The sequence below is a fragment of the Narcine bancroftii genome, chromosome 12, assembly GCF_036971445.1.
Source record: "Narcine bancroftii isolate sNarBan1 chromosome 12, sNarBan1.hap1, whole genome shotgun sequence".
Taxonomy (NCBI): Eukaryota; Metazoa; Chordata; class Chondrichthyes; order Torpediniformes; family Narcinidae; genus Narcine; species Narcine bancroftii.
Window position 1 is genome coordinate 61,453,389 of NC_091480.1, and position 15,608 is coordinate 61,468,996.

Below are 15,608 nucleotides of genomic sequence, written 5' to 3' on the forward strand. Positions count from 1 at the left end.
CCTTGAATAAAATCCCTAATGGAGTTTGTTGTTGAGGAGTCTGATGGTGGAGGGGGAGCAGCTGTTCCTGAACCCGGTGGGGTGAGTCTTGTGGCATCGAGACCTCTTTCCTGATGGCAGCAACGAGAACAGAGCGTATGCTGGGTGGTGTGGATCCTTAATGATTGATGTTGCTCTCTAACGGCAACGTTCCCTGTAGATGTTCTCGATGGTGGGGAAGGGTTTGCCTGTGATGCCCTGGGCTGTGTTCACTACCTTCTGGAGGGCTTTCTGCTCAGGGGTATTGGTGTCCCCAAACCAGACTGAGATGCAGCCAGTCAGCACACTTTCCACCACACCTATGTAGAAATTCGCCAAGGTTTCCAATGTCATTCCAAACCCCCGCAAATTCCTGAGGAAGTAGAGGCACTGACGTGCTTTCTTCAAGATGCCATTGGTGTGTTGGGTCTGGGAAAGATCCTCCAAGACCATGACCCCCCCCCAGAACTTAAACTTGCTCACCCTCTCCACCATGGGTGATGGAGAGATCAGACAAACTTGGATTGTTTTCTCTGGAACATCAGAGGCTGACGTTGGACCATATGGAGGTTTATAAAGTTATGAGAATTTTATAAATTCTTGTTATGACTCTTCGTTCTCGACTCTCACTCCAATGGAAACTATCTGATTTTCTCATCTTTCCTTTCATAATTTTATGTTTCTGTAACATCTCCCTCAATCTTGGAAACACTAACAAGTTCCAGGTGACAATCTCTCACTAGCTCACCCCCCTCATCACTGGACCAACCTGGTGACCCCCTCTGCACCACCTCCACAGGCAGTCTATCCTTTCTCCAGTGAGGAGACCAGAACTGCACGCACTACTCCACATGCAGCCTCACCAGGACCTTGTCCAGTTGCAGCAGAACCTGTCACAGCAAGAGTAAAGGACAGTTAAATGGTGCAGGGACATCATCTTTCACCAGTAAATAAACAGTCCTTGAATCTGGAGGTGCAAGTTTTCAAGCTTGTTTATTTTCTGCCAAATGGGAAGGGAAAAGATTGCAATCAGGGTGGGATAGGTCCTTTGATATGTTGGCAGCTTTCCTGAGATAACAGGAGGTAGTGAGAGATGGACAGTGAGAAGTCCAGGGAGAAGAAAAAGGTTCCATCAATCCTATTTATGCCTCTTAATTTTATAAGGTTGCCCCTCAGCCTCCAACACAAGAGATAATAGTCCAAGTTTTCCTTGTTGCTTATACTCTATGATCCAAGTGATATTCTGGTGAATCTCCCACTCTGCAATGCCTCCAAACATGAGGCATGATGCTTTCTTTTACACTGCCTGCACAATCCCAACAAGAACTTGAAGGAAACTTGGGCAACAGTTTCAATTTGGTGTTTGTTGAATAGTGCCCATTGTTAGCTGCTGAACACACAGGTTACCATCTCTGAATGCAAATGTGGCTCGCAACCCCAGTGATGTTGGGACCTGGACAAGGACATTCGTGTTGAAATTCCAGTCTTGACTGCTCGACATACAATGATTGGTAGAAGCCTCCATTGGCAAGAGGTGGGGTTATCAATTATCACAGAACAGTACAGCACAGGAGCAAGGCCTATCAGCCAACATGGCCGTTAAACCTGATGCTAAACTAAATTTATGCCTCCTGTACATGAACTATATCCCTCCATTCCCTGTGAAACACCTCTATTGTATCCACTTCCTCTGGCAGCCACCCACCATTTTGTGTAAACTTCCCCATCACTGACCTTATCCCTTTCAACGCCAGCCATTTTTAACCTTTCATAATATATACTCCAGAATGTAAACCTTTGAAGAACTAAGTAAAACACAAAGGTCTACAGACACCGTGGTTGAAGTAAACACACAACACTGGAGAAACTGAGCAGGTCAAACAGGACTTTACATGGCAAAGAAAAAGATACATAACCTATGTTTCAGGCTTGAGCCCTTCAACAAGGTATGGAAAAATATTGGCCAGGTTGTCCTAGTGGCCAACTAATTCAATTCTGCATCCCATTCCCATACTCACATGTCTGTCCATGGCCTCGTGCTATCACACCAAGACCAACCATAAATTGGAGGAACAACAACCGATTTTCCATCTGGGCCCTTTCCAACCAAATGGCATTAAAACCGACTTCTCCAGTTTCAGCTAACCTGCTCTCCTTTCTTCCACCCTCCCCCAGCTTCTTTCCCTCAGCTCTCAAAGCCGAAACATTGGTTATGTACCTTTATTTTTGCTATAAAACCAGTCCTGGAAAACAGGGACACAGAGTTAAAAGCGTTAATACATGTTGTCCAATGTGAGTGTCTACCCCATCAATAGTATTATAAGCCTCTAGCAGGTTTTCCATCAGCCTCCAATGCTCCAGAGAACAACCCTCCCAGAACACTGAAGGTGAAGCCTAACCAAAGGCCTCCCCCCGGAACCTCTACCCCCACCCCCCGCAAGGGGCCCCCCTCCAGATCCCCCCCCCCCGCAAGGGGCCCCCCTCCAGATCCCCCCCCCCGCAAGGGGCCCCCCCTCCAGATCCCCCCCGCAAGGGGCCCCCCTCCAGATCCCCCCCGCAAGGGGCCCCCCTCCAGATCCCCCCCGCAAGGGGCCCCCCTCCAGATCCCCCCCTCCAGATCCCCCCCTCCAGATCCCCCCCCCGCAAGGGGCCCCCCTCCAGATCCCCCCCCGCAAGGGGCCCCCCTCCAGATCCCCCCCCCGCAAGGGGCCCCCCTCCAGATCCCCCCCCCGCAAGGGGCCCCCCTCCAGATCCCCCCCCGCAAGGGGCCCCCCTCCAGATCCCCCCCCGCAAGGGGCCCCCCTCCAGATCCCCCCCCGCAAGGGGCCCCCCTCCAGATCCCCCCCCCGCAAGGGGCCCCCCTCCAGATCCCCCCCCGCAAGGGGCCCCCCTCCAGATCCCCCCCCCGCAAGGGGCCCCCCTCCAGATCCCCCCCCCGCAAGGGGCCCCCCTCCAGATCCCCCCCCCGCAAGGGGCCCCCCTCCAGATCCCCCCCCCACAAGGGGCCCCCCTCCAGATCCCCCCCGCAAGGGGCCCCCCTCCAGATCCCCCCCGCAAGGGGCCCCCCTCCAGATCCCCCCGCAAGGGGGGACACTGAGAATCATCACACCTCCCCCCACACTGTGCAGTGGTAAGGGGTAAAATATGGAATGCTTGAAGGGACTGGTAGACACAGGGTAAATGGTGGTTGACGGCTGGCCAAATGACAAGTTACCATGATTTATAACGGTAATCTCCTAATAGACCATGATCCTTTCTCCATCCATAGAGCATTACAGCAAAGAAACAGGCCCTTCTAGTCTGTGCCAAAACATTTTTCTGCCTAGTCCCACTGACCTGCACGCAGTCCATAGCCATTCATACCTCTCCCATCCATGTACCTGTCCAAATTTTTGTGTTAAAATTGGACCAGCATTCACCAGCTCAGCTGGAAGCTCGTTCTACACTCCCACCACTCTCTGTGTGAAGAAGTTCCCCTTGCATTCCCCTTAAACTTATCCCCTTTCACTCTTAACCCATGTCCTCTGGTTTGTATCTCACCTACCATCAGTGGAAAAAGCCCACCTACATTTACTCTGTCTATCCCCCCTCAATTTTAAATACCTTGATCAAATCTCCCCTCATTCTTCTACACTTCAGGGAATAAAGTCCTAACCTGTTTAACTTTTCCCTGTAACTCAGTTCCAGACAACATCCTCGTAAATCTTCTCTGCCCTCTTTCCTGATATCTTTCCTGTAGTTTAGTGACCAAAACTGCACACAATACTCCAAATTTGGCCTCACCAATGTCTTGTACAACTTGCATAATAACACCCCAACCCCTGTGCTCGGTACTTTGATTTATGAAGGCCAACATGCCAAAAGCTCTCTTTACAACCCTATCCACCTGTGATGCCACTTTCAAAGAATTATATATCTGTATTCCCAGATCCCTCTGTTCTCCTCAGAGCCCGACCATTTACTGGGTACGTCCTTTCTTGGTTTGTCCTTCCAAAATGCAACACCTCACACTTGTCTACATTAAATTCCATCTGTCACTTTTCAGCCCATTTTTCCAGCTGGTTTGATCCCTCTACAAGCTTTGAAAACCTTCTTCTCCATCCACAACACGAACTTACTGGTCCATCTTGCATTATCACCACACCAACCCCAAACTTGCCCATCAACAGCCAAAATACGTATACCTGCTCATTCCCAACTTAGTGCTGTTAAACTGTAAAGTATAGGAACATGGACATTCCATTACAACTGTCCAAGACGTTGGGGAGACCACACAGTTCTGGTCACCCAGCTGTAGTAAGTATGTAATTGATCTGGAAAGGGGACAGGAATGCTTGAGTTCCCAGGACTGGAGTTACAAGAAGAGGCTAGAGTGTAGGAGACTGAGTGAGGACCTTCTAGAAGTTTATAAAACCATGAGGAGCAGGGATAAGGTGGGTGGTTACAGAACTATTCCCCAGGGTCGGAGAGTCTAAAAGTAGAGGGGAGAGATTTAAAGGGGACCCGAGGGGCACCTCATTCACACAGAGGGTGGTGGGTGTGTGGAATGAGCTGAAAGTGGTGGAGGTGGGGACAATAATGCATTTAACAGACATTTGGACAGGTCCACAGATGGAAAAGGTTTAGAGCAGGGGTGTCAAACTCAAATTCACGGAGGGCCAAAATTAAAAACTTGGACTAAGTCGAGGGCCGAACTAAATATTTATTGAAAATTTTTAATAACATCTGCATGTTTTCTCTTCTTTCAACATATGTAATGTTAAACTTTAGGATAGAACTTTAGAAGGATAATGTTACAGGTCAGGAATAGGTAGCTCAAGTTCACCCTTTGCTTGACCTGAGGGAAACCTATTTGGTCCCTGTGGAGATGTAGTCAGCATTCACAGGCTGTGTCCATTTTGGCCTGCATCAAGACTCAGCATTTCCTGCTCACTCCTCAGGCTCTAGGCCTCTATTCACCCTCGACCCACCATCCCTCTACCTGACCAGTCCTTTACCCAACCTCTACTCACCCCTCACTCCACTCGCTCTGCCTCTACCCACCCCATCCTATACACGCCCCTCTACTGCCTCTCCCCTCAACCTGTTCCTCCCTCTACCTGTCTCTCACCCTCTAATCACCCCTCCCCTACTCGCCCTGCCCCTCCCCTTTTACCTCTTCCCTATCCACCCCTCCTTCTACTCATCCCTCCCTCTAACTGCCCCTCGCACCACCATAACTTCCCCTGCCCATTACTCCTCACCTACACCCTCTGCCCACCCCTGCTTACACACCCATTCAGGCCCAGTGCGCTGCCGATCAGCCTTTGCGGACAGCCACCATCTCTCTCTTCACGTGCAGGGCCGAACCAGCCGTCCCTGGGGTCCACGCGGGTGCAAGCGCTGAAGGCCGTGGCGACTGGGAGAAGTGCGCTCGCGCTGTGGAAGGGCCGTCCAGTGCCAGTCGCGCGGGGCTCGCGCTGCCCGGGGGCCGTGCGCAGCCTGCCCTGTCCGTCGCGCCGACAGGAAATCACAGGCGCTCGCCCATCCGCCGCACCGCTTGACAGGTGGGAGAAGTGACTGGTTGTGCGGGGAGCCTTCCAACTGGCTTGCCGGCTGATGACATCGACAGACTTCTCGTGTTACAATTTCTCTTGTTACAATGGGGAAGGATGTGCAATGAAGGGGGAGGATAGTGGGGGTGACATTACCAAAAAACAGCATCGGCTCTCGCTACAGGGCGGGCCACCTCTAATACATTTTTGAAATGATCTTGCGGGCCAAATATAATTATATCGCGGGCCAGAGTTTGACATGTGTGGTTTAGAGGGAGATGGGCTGAACACAGGGACAAGTTCAGGTAGGGGAGTGAATCAGCAGTGATGAGTTGGGCGTTTCCGTGCTGTACCATGAAACACTCCAGACACTAACAAACCAGCCCACACCCCATGGCCAAAAACCAGCCTCAAAATTTAACATAAATTAGATGCCAGGTCTTGCCAGAAATCACATAAGTTTCATAGCAAACTGAAAGCAATTTGAACAACTCCAAATTAAGAGGTGTGTGTGTGCATGCAAAATTAATCCTGCAAACAATGTCAGACAAGACAACCTCGTCAAAATGGAAATTCAGGCACCCCAAACTTCAAGGGATTTCATTTACAGTCGTTTGGCTGGACCTAACAGTACTGCTTTGATTCACACTGGGTAAGGCCAGGGAGTTGGAAAAAGGGGATATGATTAACATTTGAAACCAGACACAGAATGCCTCCCTCCCCTTCCAAAAACACACCCATCCAAAGAAACCAAACGCACGTTTATGCAGTAGTGTTCCCCACACCCCAAAAATCGCACAACACATTGAGAAATCGCCTGAATTAAATATTCTGCTGCAGATCAAAGACGCTCCCAGCAGCCGCCCCGCTTCTGTTCCACGAAGAATACCAAGGGGATATTTATTTGTTGATTTACGATTTCAAACAGGATTGATGTACTTTCATTCCAAGAATTCCTCAAAAAGAGAACCACTGCGTATTTTTTTTGCAACTGAATGCATTCAGACGCTGCAACAGACTTTGTTCCCCCCACAGCTTTTTCCAATTAGGTGGACGCAGACTTCCCCGACCAAAATTTTCTGGTTTATAACGGGCACGAATTTGGTCTGGATGTTTACGCGTTTAGAAAAGAAAGGAGCAGGATTGCAACACCTCAGCTGACTGGAAAAGGGACGTTTGGCTTTTGCATCCAAAGCAGGCAGGAGAGAATAAAGGCTTCTTGCACTGTAAAAGAAAAATACGATGCAGGAATACATGTACACCTACATAGAAAATTGCAGATGGGATTGAGACTGTGGAATTTTTTTTCCTTAGAGGGGACACACTCGCCAGGATGCAAATCCCCAAAGCGTTGTTTTTATACAGTAAAACCGTGCTTGAAGTATAAACACAATGCTGGAGAAATTCAGCGTGGACTTTACATATAGCAACGATAACGATACATAACCAACGTTCCGGGCTCGCCAAAGGTATGTTCGGTTGAAAAAAAGTTGTTTAATTAATTGGAGTGGGGGGGGGGGGGGGGTGGAGAGATACGATGCACACGAGTTAAGGAGATGAGAATGATGAGGGAAACCCACGTTGAGCGATGGAATGTAAACGCGGTGGCCGGACATCGAGGGGCTGGCGACGGGGCAGGGAAAGCGAAGAGAGTCCTGGGGACCGCTCATCGCCTTCCGCGGGAGTCCCTGCAGAGGATGCAACCTGGGATTTTTGGTGGTGGTTGGGGGGGTGGGTTGGAAATTAAGGCAGTAGCATTGTCACGCAGATTGGCAGCCAAACCGGGCACACATTGCAGTGCATTTGTCTGAAGCCCACCCCCCCCCCCTCCCCGCTCCCAGTCATGCACCAAAACACAGACCCTTCACCCTCTCCTCCTCGCATGGAAAACCAGCCAAAACAAGGAGGGGTGGGGGAACAACGGCAAGACACAGACAGACCACGGCACAAGGACAAATGCACAGAGGTCGGTTTTCTGTCGCCTCAAACCAGCCAAAACAAAAGCGGGTACAAACAATGCAACGCCCGGTGCACAAATGCAGCTGGAGGGAGGGAGGGAGGTGGAACCAACGGCCCCGGCTTACCTTCAGCGGAGCGGGCGGATGGGGGCTCCTGCGACGCCCCCCACACCGCGCCGCACAGCAGCAGAACAGGCAGCAGCGACCACCCGCAACGAGACATGGTGCACGGAGGCGCAGGAGCTGCAAGGAGCGCTCGTTAATCCGCCTTCGCTCCGGCTGCACGACGCCCCCCCCTCCTCCTCCTTCCCCCCCTCCTCCTCCTCCTTCCCCCCCTCCCTCCCTCCCTCCCTCAGCGGCCGGAGGGTCGCGGCCACGGGCCCAGTGATTGGCAGCCCGGGGAGACCAAGCGGGCAGAATACAAACCACCCGACGTTCTCAATTGGTTTTCCTCGGGGGGGGCACGAGGCAACGTGAAAGGAAGGATGGTGCAGAGGGTGACCGAGGTCCAGCAACAAACCTCACACCCGTCCGCGCCGAGCGCCTCGCTCGGACTGAACTGGCGGCGCGACGCTCGTGGGAGCTAAGCGGACGCGCATGCGCAACGTCGGGCGGCCCCAGCCTGGGCGAGGGAGCTGGCGATTGGAGGACGGGGCGGGTCCGTCGGCCAGCGTGGCATGGACAGCGCACGCGGGGAGGGGGTCGCGTGGGCGGTGATGCCACGTGGGAGGTGGCGATGCTGGCCAGCGCGCGGCGTCGTCAACCCACTACAGTCAGGGAGCAGTTCTTGGGAGTCACTATTTCAGAGATCTTTCCTGGATCGAACACACAAATGAACATCTCCTCCACAATCTCCATCAGTACCGGAGCACCACAGGGCTGTGTTCGTAGCCCCCTGCTCTACTCACTTTACACCTACGACTGTGTAGCTCGGTACAACAATAACACCATCTCCAAATTTACGGAAGAATCCACAGTAGTGGGTTGTATAAAGGATGGGGATGAGTCTGTATACAGGAGGGAGATTGAAAACTTGGCTGAATGGTGCCCCAACAACAACCTCGCCCTCAATATCACCCAAACCATGGTGCTGATTGTTAAATTCAGGAAGGGAAAAACCAGAGGTGGACGATCCAGTGATCATTGGGGAATCAGAGGTGGAGAGGGGGAGCACATTTACGTACTTGTGAGTCACCATGTTGGAGGATTTTTCCTGGACCCAACACACCAATGGCACCGTAAAGAAAGCACATCAGCGCCTTTACTTCCTCAGGTGTTTGCAGAGGTTTGTTATGACACCAGAAACTCTGGCAAATTTCTAGAGGTGTGGTGAAAAGTATGTTGACCGGTTGCATCAATACCCCTGACCATAAAGCCCTGCAAAAGGTTGTGGACAGAACCCAGGACATCACAGGCAAAACCCTCTCCACCATCGAGAACATCTACAAGGAAATCCCACACCACCCAGCACACGCTCTGTTCTCGCTGCTGCCATCAGGAATGAGGTGTAGGTGCCACAAGACTCGCACCACCAGGTTCAGGAACAGCTGCTTCCCCCTCCTCCATCAAACTCCTCAATGACTCATTTAAGGACTCTCACTCCTGCACTTTATTGATTTTTCTAATTCTCTCTGTTGCACAGTCAGTTTGTTTACATTTCTTTTTTCATTATGGTGGCTGTCACGGTCAGTGTAGTTGTTAGCACAATGCTGTTACAGCACAAGCCATCGGAACGAGGGTCCAAATCCCGCACTGTCTGTAAGGCATTTGTACGTCCTCCTTGTGTCTGGATGGGTTTTCCCTAGGGGCTCCGGTTTCCTCCCACTGTTCAATACTTTCCAGAGGTGTAAGTTAATTGGGTGTAACTGGGCGCCACGGGCTCGTAGGGCGAAATGGCCTGTTACTGTGCTGTATGTCTAAATTTATATGTGGTCATTTTGCCTCTCCCACAGATTCTCAGGGTTATAAAGGTAAGTTATATCATGTATGTACTCTGACAACAAATCTGAGAAGGGCATCATCACCCTTATCTTCAAACAGAAGGGAGAGAAGGAGGATATCAGGAATTGGAGACCCATATCAGGCCAACATCAGGCATCAGCAGTGGTGAGGGTCAAAAACTTCAAATTGCTGGGTGTCAACATCTCCAAGGACCTGTCCTGAACCCTCCACGTAGATGCAATCACAAAGAAAGCTCGCCAGTGGCTTGACTTTGTGAGGACTTTGAGGAGAATCAGTGTGCCACCTCTCCAGGTGTACCATGGAGAGCAATCTGGCTGTTGCATCACTGCCTGGTATGGAGGCACCAACTCTCAGGACAAGAATAAACTCCAGTAGGTTGTTAACTCACCCTGTGACAACATGGGGACCAGACATCCCTCCATTGAGGACATCTACATGAGGCAGCCTCTATCCTCAAAGACCCCCACCACCTAGGCAATGCCCCCCTTCACTCTGCCACCATCAGGAAGGAGGTACAGAAACCTGAAGATGAGCACCCAGCAGCACAAGGACAGCTTCTTCCCCGCTGCCATCAGATTCCTGAATGATCAATGAACCACTGACACTGCCTAACCTTGACTTTTTCATGCGCTATTTTAATTTATTTTTGTAAGGTGCTTTATATAAATGTTTGCCATGTGATATCGCAAAACATGTTCATGACCATAAATTCTGATATTATTTTTAAACATTGATTACAAGGTACTGTCCAAAGCCATTGCCAATCTAGTCAAGTCTGCTCTGGGGCTGGCGATCCACTCAGAACAAACCTGCACAGTTCCAGCCAGAAAACTCTCTAACAGCCTCGCGCTGCTCAAAGATACCATCACCAATGTTGTTGGACACCTGCCTGGTCACATTAGACCATAGGCCGTCTTGACTGTCGTATCAACCTGCGCGGAAACCTTGAGCAATGTATGGATTTGGACCTCACACACTGATCCAGATTGAACTCCATCTGCCACTTTCCTGCCCAACTCTGCATTCTGTCTGTATCCTTTTATATCCTTCAACAACCTTCACCTCCATCCACAACTCTTTCAACCATTGTGTCATCCACAAAATGACTGACCTGTCCTTCTGCCTCTTCATCCAGGTCATTTATAAAACTCACAAAGAGACAGGTCCCAGATCCTTGCAGAACTCCACTCGTCTCCAACCTCCAGGCAAGATACTGTGACGGATTATAGTTTAGATATGTTTTTGGAAGAGTTAGATTGGGGGTTTAGTGTAGGTCACAAACACTTTGCAAAAGAGATCTCATTTAAAATGCCAGAGCTCTGCTCAAACCAGACAGTCCAGGCCCAGGGCCTTTGTAAAGACAATGGAAACTGCTTTGCTGGAGGTTTTCACAAGGAGGTGCAAAGAAAAGCCTGAGCTCAAGAAACTTCAAAGGATAATTGTTTTTGGAGTAACAGGTGAAGGGGGGCATTGCCTAGGTGGTGGGGGTCTTTGAGGATAGAGGCTGCCTCATGTAGATGTCCTCAATGGAGGGATGTCTGGTCCCCATGTTGTCACAGGGTGAGTTAACAACCTACTGGAGTTTATTCTTGTCCTGAGAGTTGGTGCCTCCATACCAGTAACCTATCTGGATGCAGTTTGCTGTTCTAAGAGGGTCATGTGGTTTTGCAAGCAGAGAGAGACCAAACAGGCTTTCTCTAAGAGAGAGAGAAAACTGGTTTCTGCAGCATGGCAAGCTGGCAGCTTGTTGAAGACCCTTGTGGACCTTACAAGAGGAAATGGCTGGCTAGAGTGTTTCACCTGAAATAAGGGAAACAAGAGGAACTCTTTGGTGACCTTGATGGGGAAAGTCTCTTCGGCAAGACACTGAAGTAGCTGATCAGAGGAAATCAGTTTGTGTGTGTCCAACGAGCAATGAATTTCTCTCTGAAACAGATGAGAACCTTCCTGAGCGGTAACCAATTACCTTTAAGCACCAAAGCCTGGTGAACTATATAAATGTTAAATTCTGTGCACAGTATAAGAATTGCCTGATACCGGTGAACTTGGAGGAGTGAGAAGTGAGATTGAACTGTGAATCAAAGAACTTTTCTGAACTTATCCACACACATTACATACACGTGCGCTTAGAATTAGAAGGGGGTTAAGTTAGGTTAATAGTAATGTTAAAGTTTGATCCTGTTTTTATGTTTAAAGCAAATGAAGACTAACTTTTGTTTAAGTGGATACACTGCCTCATGACTTTCTAGATGAGTCTCTTGTGGGGGACCTTGTCAAATGCCTTGCTAAAATCCACGTAGACCACATCTACCACCCAATCCTCACTAATTTTTTTTAACCTCCTCAAAAAACTCAATTAGGGGTGGGAGTCATGTGATGGAGTAGTGGCCGGTCAGGGAATTCCAGCCCTCTCCGGAAAAGTTGAAAAAAAAAACGCAAAAAACACAAAGGTACAAGAGTAAAAATTAAAACAAAGTAAAAATAAAGGTGAGAAGAAAATGGCAGTGAAGAGAGAAAAGTCGAAAACAATGGGAAGAAGAGAAGATGAAAGAACGTCGGAAGAAGAAGGTGAAGGACTTACCTGTCCGAGGAGGCCTGCCGCGGAGAGAGAAGCCCGCTCCCTCAGGTCAGTGGAAGTCCCGGGCTCGGGACTAGAAAAATGGCTCGCAGAGCCGAGTAAAAGTGCGCGATGCAAATGAAAAAAAAATACATTGACAGGAGGGGGGAACAGCTGCGGAGTCGATCTCCACAGCTGAGAGAGACAGCTGCAACACAGCAACAGGTGCAGAACATAGAAACTAACGACATCAAGAAAGAAGAGGGTAAAAAGAAAACAAGGAAACAACAGATGGTCAACCCAGAGGAAGAAGAAGAAGAACAGAAAGAAATGGAAGAAGAAGAGAAAGGCAAGACAATGAATATATCTTTTTTTAAAGAATATATGGAATCAGTGAAAGAATGGCAATTACAAGAATTTAATGAGATAAAAAGAAGAATTAAGAGTGCAGAAGAAAAAAATGAATAAAATAGAAGGTCATATCAGAGATATGAAAAAGAGTGGATAATGTGGAAGAAAGAGAAATAATCGTAGAGATGGAAGTAGAGGACTTAAAAGAGAAATTAGAAGAATCTAATAAAAAAGTTAAAGAGGCACATGAGCTGTTAGCTCAGAAGATAGATATAATGGAAAACCATAATAGAAGAAATAATATAAAGATAGTGGGCCTTAAGAAAGATGAAGAAGGCAAGAATATGAGAGAATTTATAAAAGATTGGATCCCCAGGGTCCTAGGAAGACCAGAATTACAGGAAGAAATGGAAATAGAGAGGGCACATAGAACATTAGCCCCGAAACCACAACCGCAGCAAAAACCAAGATCCATTTTAGTAAAATTTTTAAGATATACAACAAGAGAAAATATATTGGAGAAAGCAATGAAGAAAATAAGAGAAGACAAAAAGCCACTGGAATACAAAGGTCAAAAATGTTTTTTCTATCCAGACATAAGTTTTGAACTCCTGAAGAAGAGGAAGGAGTTTCATACAGCAAAAATGATCTTATGGAAAAAAGGATATAAATTTATATTAAAGTACCCAGCGGTACTTAAAATAGTTATTCCAGGGCAGCAAAACAGACTATTCTCGGATCCAGAGGAAGCACGAAAATTTGCAGAACAACTACAAAACAAGTAGAGAGATGAAGACATGTAATGAGAGTAAAAATGACCACGAACTATATGTATGTGTGTAAAGGGGTATATGTGTGTATATATATATAGTGTGCATACATGGGTGTATCTGTGTTTAGAGGAAAATATATAGAGTATAGATAAGAATTAATAAGGGAATGAAAGGGAATAGAGGGAATAAGGAGGGAATTAAAAGAGTGACCTTTGTTATATATGAAAATATAAATCTTTTCTGGGGGAGGGCTGGGTGGGGAGGAGTTATGGTCACTGCAAAATCAGTTGACGCTTGCGAGTGAATTCGCAAATCCAAATGGAGAGGGGAGATGTGGTTGCCCGAAAAGGGATAAAGGGCAACTCAGGAGTGGGAGGGGAGAATGGGGTTAAAGAAATTTTAGAGAGGAGAATAAGGGAAATGTTTGATGTTTTAGAAATGTTGTCTTATAAAGTGTTCAAAACAAGAAAGCAGAAATGGATAAGAAGGAAAGGTGATGATGGAGAAATGGAAAGGGAAGATAAACAAAGTATGAAATGGCTACGTTGAACTATATGACTTTAAATATTAACGGAATACATAACCAAATCAAAAGGAAGAAACTGCTAAATTTACTGAAAAAAGAAAAAATTGATATAGCATTCGTGCAAGAAACACATTTAACTGAATTGGAGCACAAGAAATTAAAGAGAGATTGGGTAGGACATGTAACAGCAGCGTCATATAATTCAAAAGCAAGAGGAGTAGCTATATTAATCAGTAAAAATATACCAATTAAAATAGAAGAGGAAATAATAGATCCAGCAGGGAGATATGTAATGATAATATATATTTGGAGTTTTGGAATCTACTCAATGTATATTCACCTAACGAAGAAGATCAAAAGTTTATGCAAGATATTTTTTTGAAGATAGCAGATACGCAAGGGAACATATTAATAGGAGGGGATTTCAACCTTAATTTGGATTCAAATATGGATAAAACTGGGAAAAAAATTAACAAAAAGAATAAAGTAACCAAATTTATAATTAAATCGATGCAAGAAATGCAACTTTTGGATATATGGAGGAAACAACACCCAAAGGAAAAGGAATTTTCATATTATTCTGGTAGACATAAAACATACTCAAGAATAGACCTATTTCTGTTATCAGCTCGTATGCAAGATAGAGTAAGAAAAACAGAATATAAAGCTAGAATATTATCAGACCATTCACCCTTGATATTGACAATAGAGTTAGAGGACATCCCTCCAAGAATGTATAGATGGAGATTAAACTCCATGCTACTTAAAAGGCAGGATTTTAGAGAATTTATTGAAAGACAAATTAAAATGTACTTTGAAATAAATACGGAATCAGTGAAAGATAAGTTTATACTATGGGATGCAATGAAAGCGTTCATCAGAGGGCAAATAATAAGTTATGTAACCAAGATGAAGAAGGACTACAATTAGGAAACAGAGCAGTTGGAAAAGGAAATAGCAAATATAGAAAAAGAATTAGCAATGAAGGAAGATACAACTAAAAGAAGAGAACTGGCAGATAAAAAAATAAAATATGAAACACTACAAACATATAAGGTGGAGAAGAACATAATGAAGACAAAACAGAAATATTATGAACTCTGTGAAAAAATGCACAAAATTCTAGCATGGCAGCTTAAGACAGAACAAGCTAAGAAAATGGTATTGGCATCAAGGAAAAAAGACAAACAAATCACATATAATCCAACGGAGATCAATGAAAACTTTAGTGAATTCTATGAACAATTATACCAAACTGAAAACGAAGGGAAAGAAGGCAAAATAGATGAATTTTTAACTAAAATTGAACTACCAAAATTACAAACAGAGGAACAAAATATATTAACATAACCATTTGAAATAGTAGAAATACAAGAGATAATAAAAAAACTACCAAATAATAAAACACCAGGAGAGGATGGATTCCCAATAGAATTCTATAAAACATTTAAAGATTTATTGATTCCTTCCCTCCTGGAAGTAATCAACCAGATTGATAAAACACAAAGCTTACCAGATTCATGCAAAACAGCAATAATTACAGTAATACCAAAGCAAGGGAAAGATCCACTCGCACCAGCGTCATATAGACCAATATCTTTACTTAACACAGATTATAAGATAATAGCGAAACTATTAGCAAACAGATTAGCCGATTATGTACCAAAAATAGTAAATCTAGACCAAACTGGATTTATTAAAAAAAGACGAACAACAGACAATATTTGTAAATTTATTAACTTAATTCATGCATTAGAAGGGAATAAAGCTCCAACAGTAGCAGTTGCTTTAGACACAGAGAAGGCCTTTGACAGAGTAGAATGGAATTATTTATTCAAAGTATTGCAAAAATTCAGTTTACGAGAAGTATATTAATTGGATTAAAGCATTATATAAGGGGCCATTGGCGAAAGTGACAATAAATGGATA

General features: G+C 46.3%; 1 protein-coding gene across 1 annotated transcript in view; it reads right to left on the reverse strand.

Moving 5' to 3' along the window:
- Window positions 1-7,802, reverse strand: part of LOC138747241 (low-density lipoprotein receptor-related protein 1-like) — a 226,791-nt gene extending 218,989 nt beyond the window's left edge. Inside the window, 1 exon segment of the mRNA XM_069906283.1 lies at window positions 7,637-7,802. Coding sequence (XP_069762384.1) covers window positions 7,637-7,733 — 97 coding nt within the window. The 5' untranslated portion in view covers window positions 7,734-7,802.
- Between the last annotated feature and the right edge of the window lie 7,806 nt (window positions 7,803-15,608).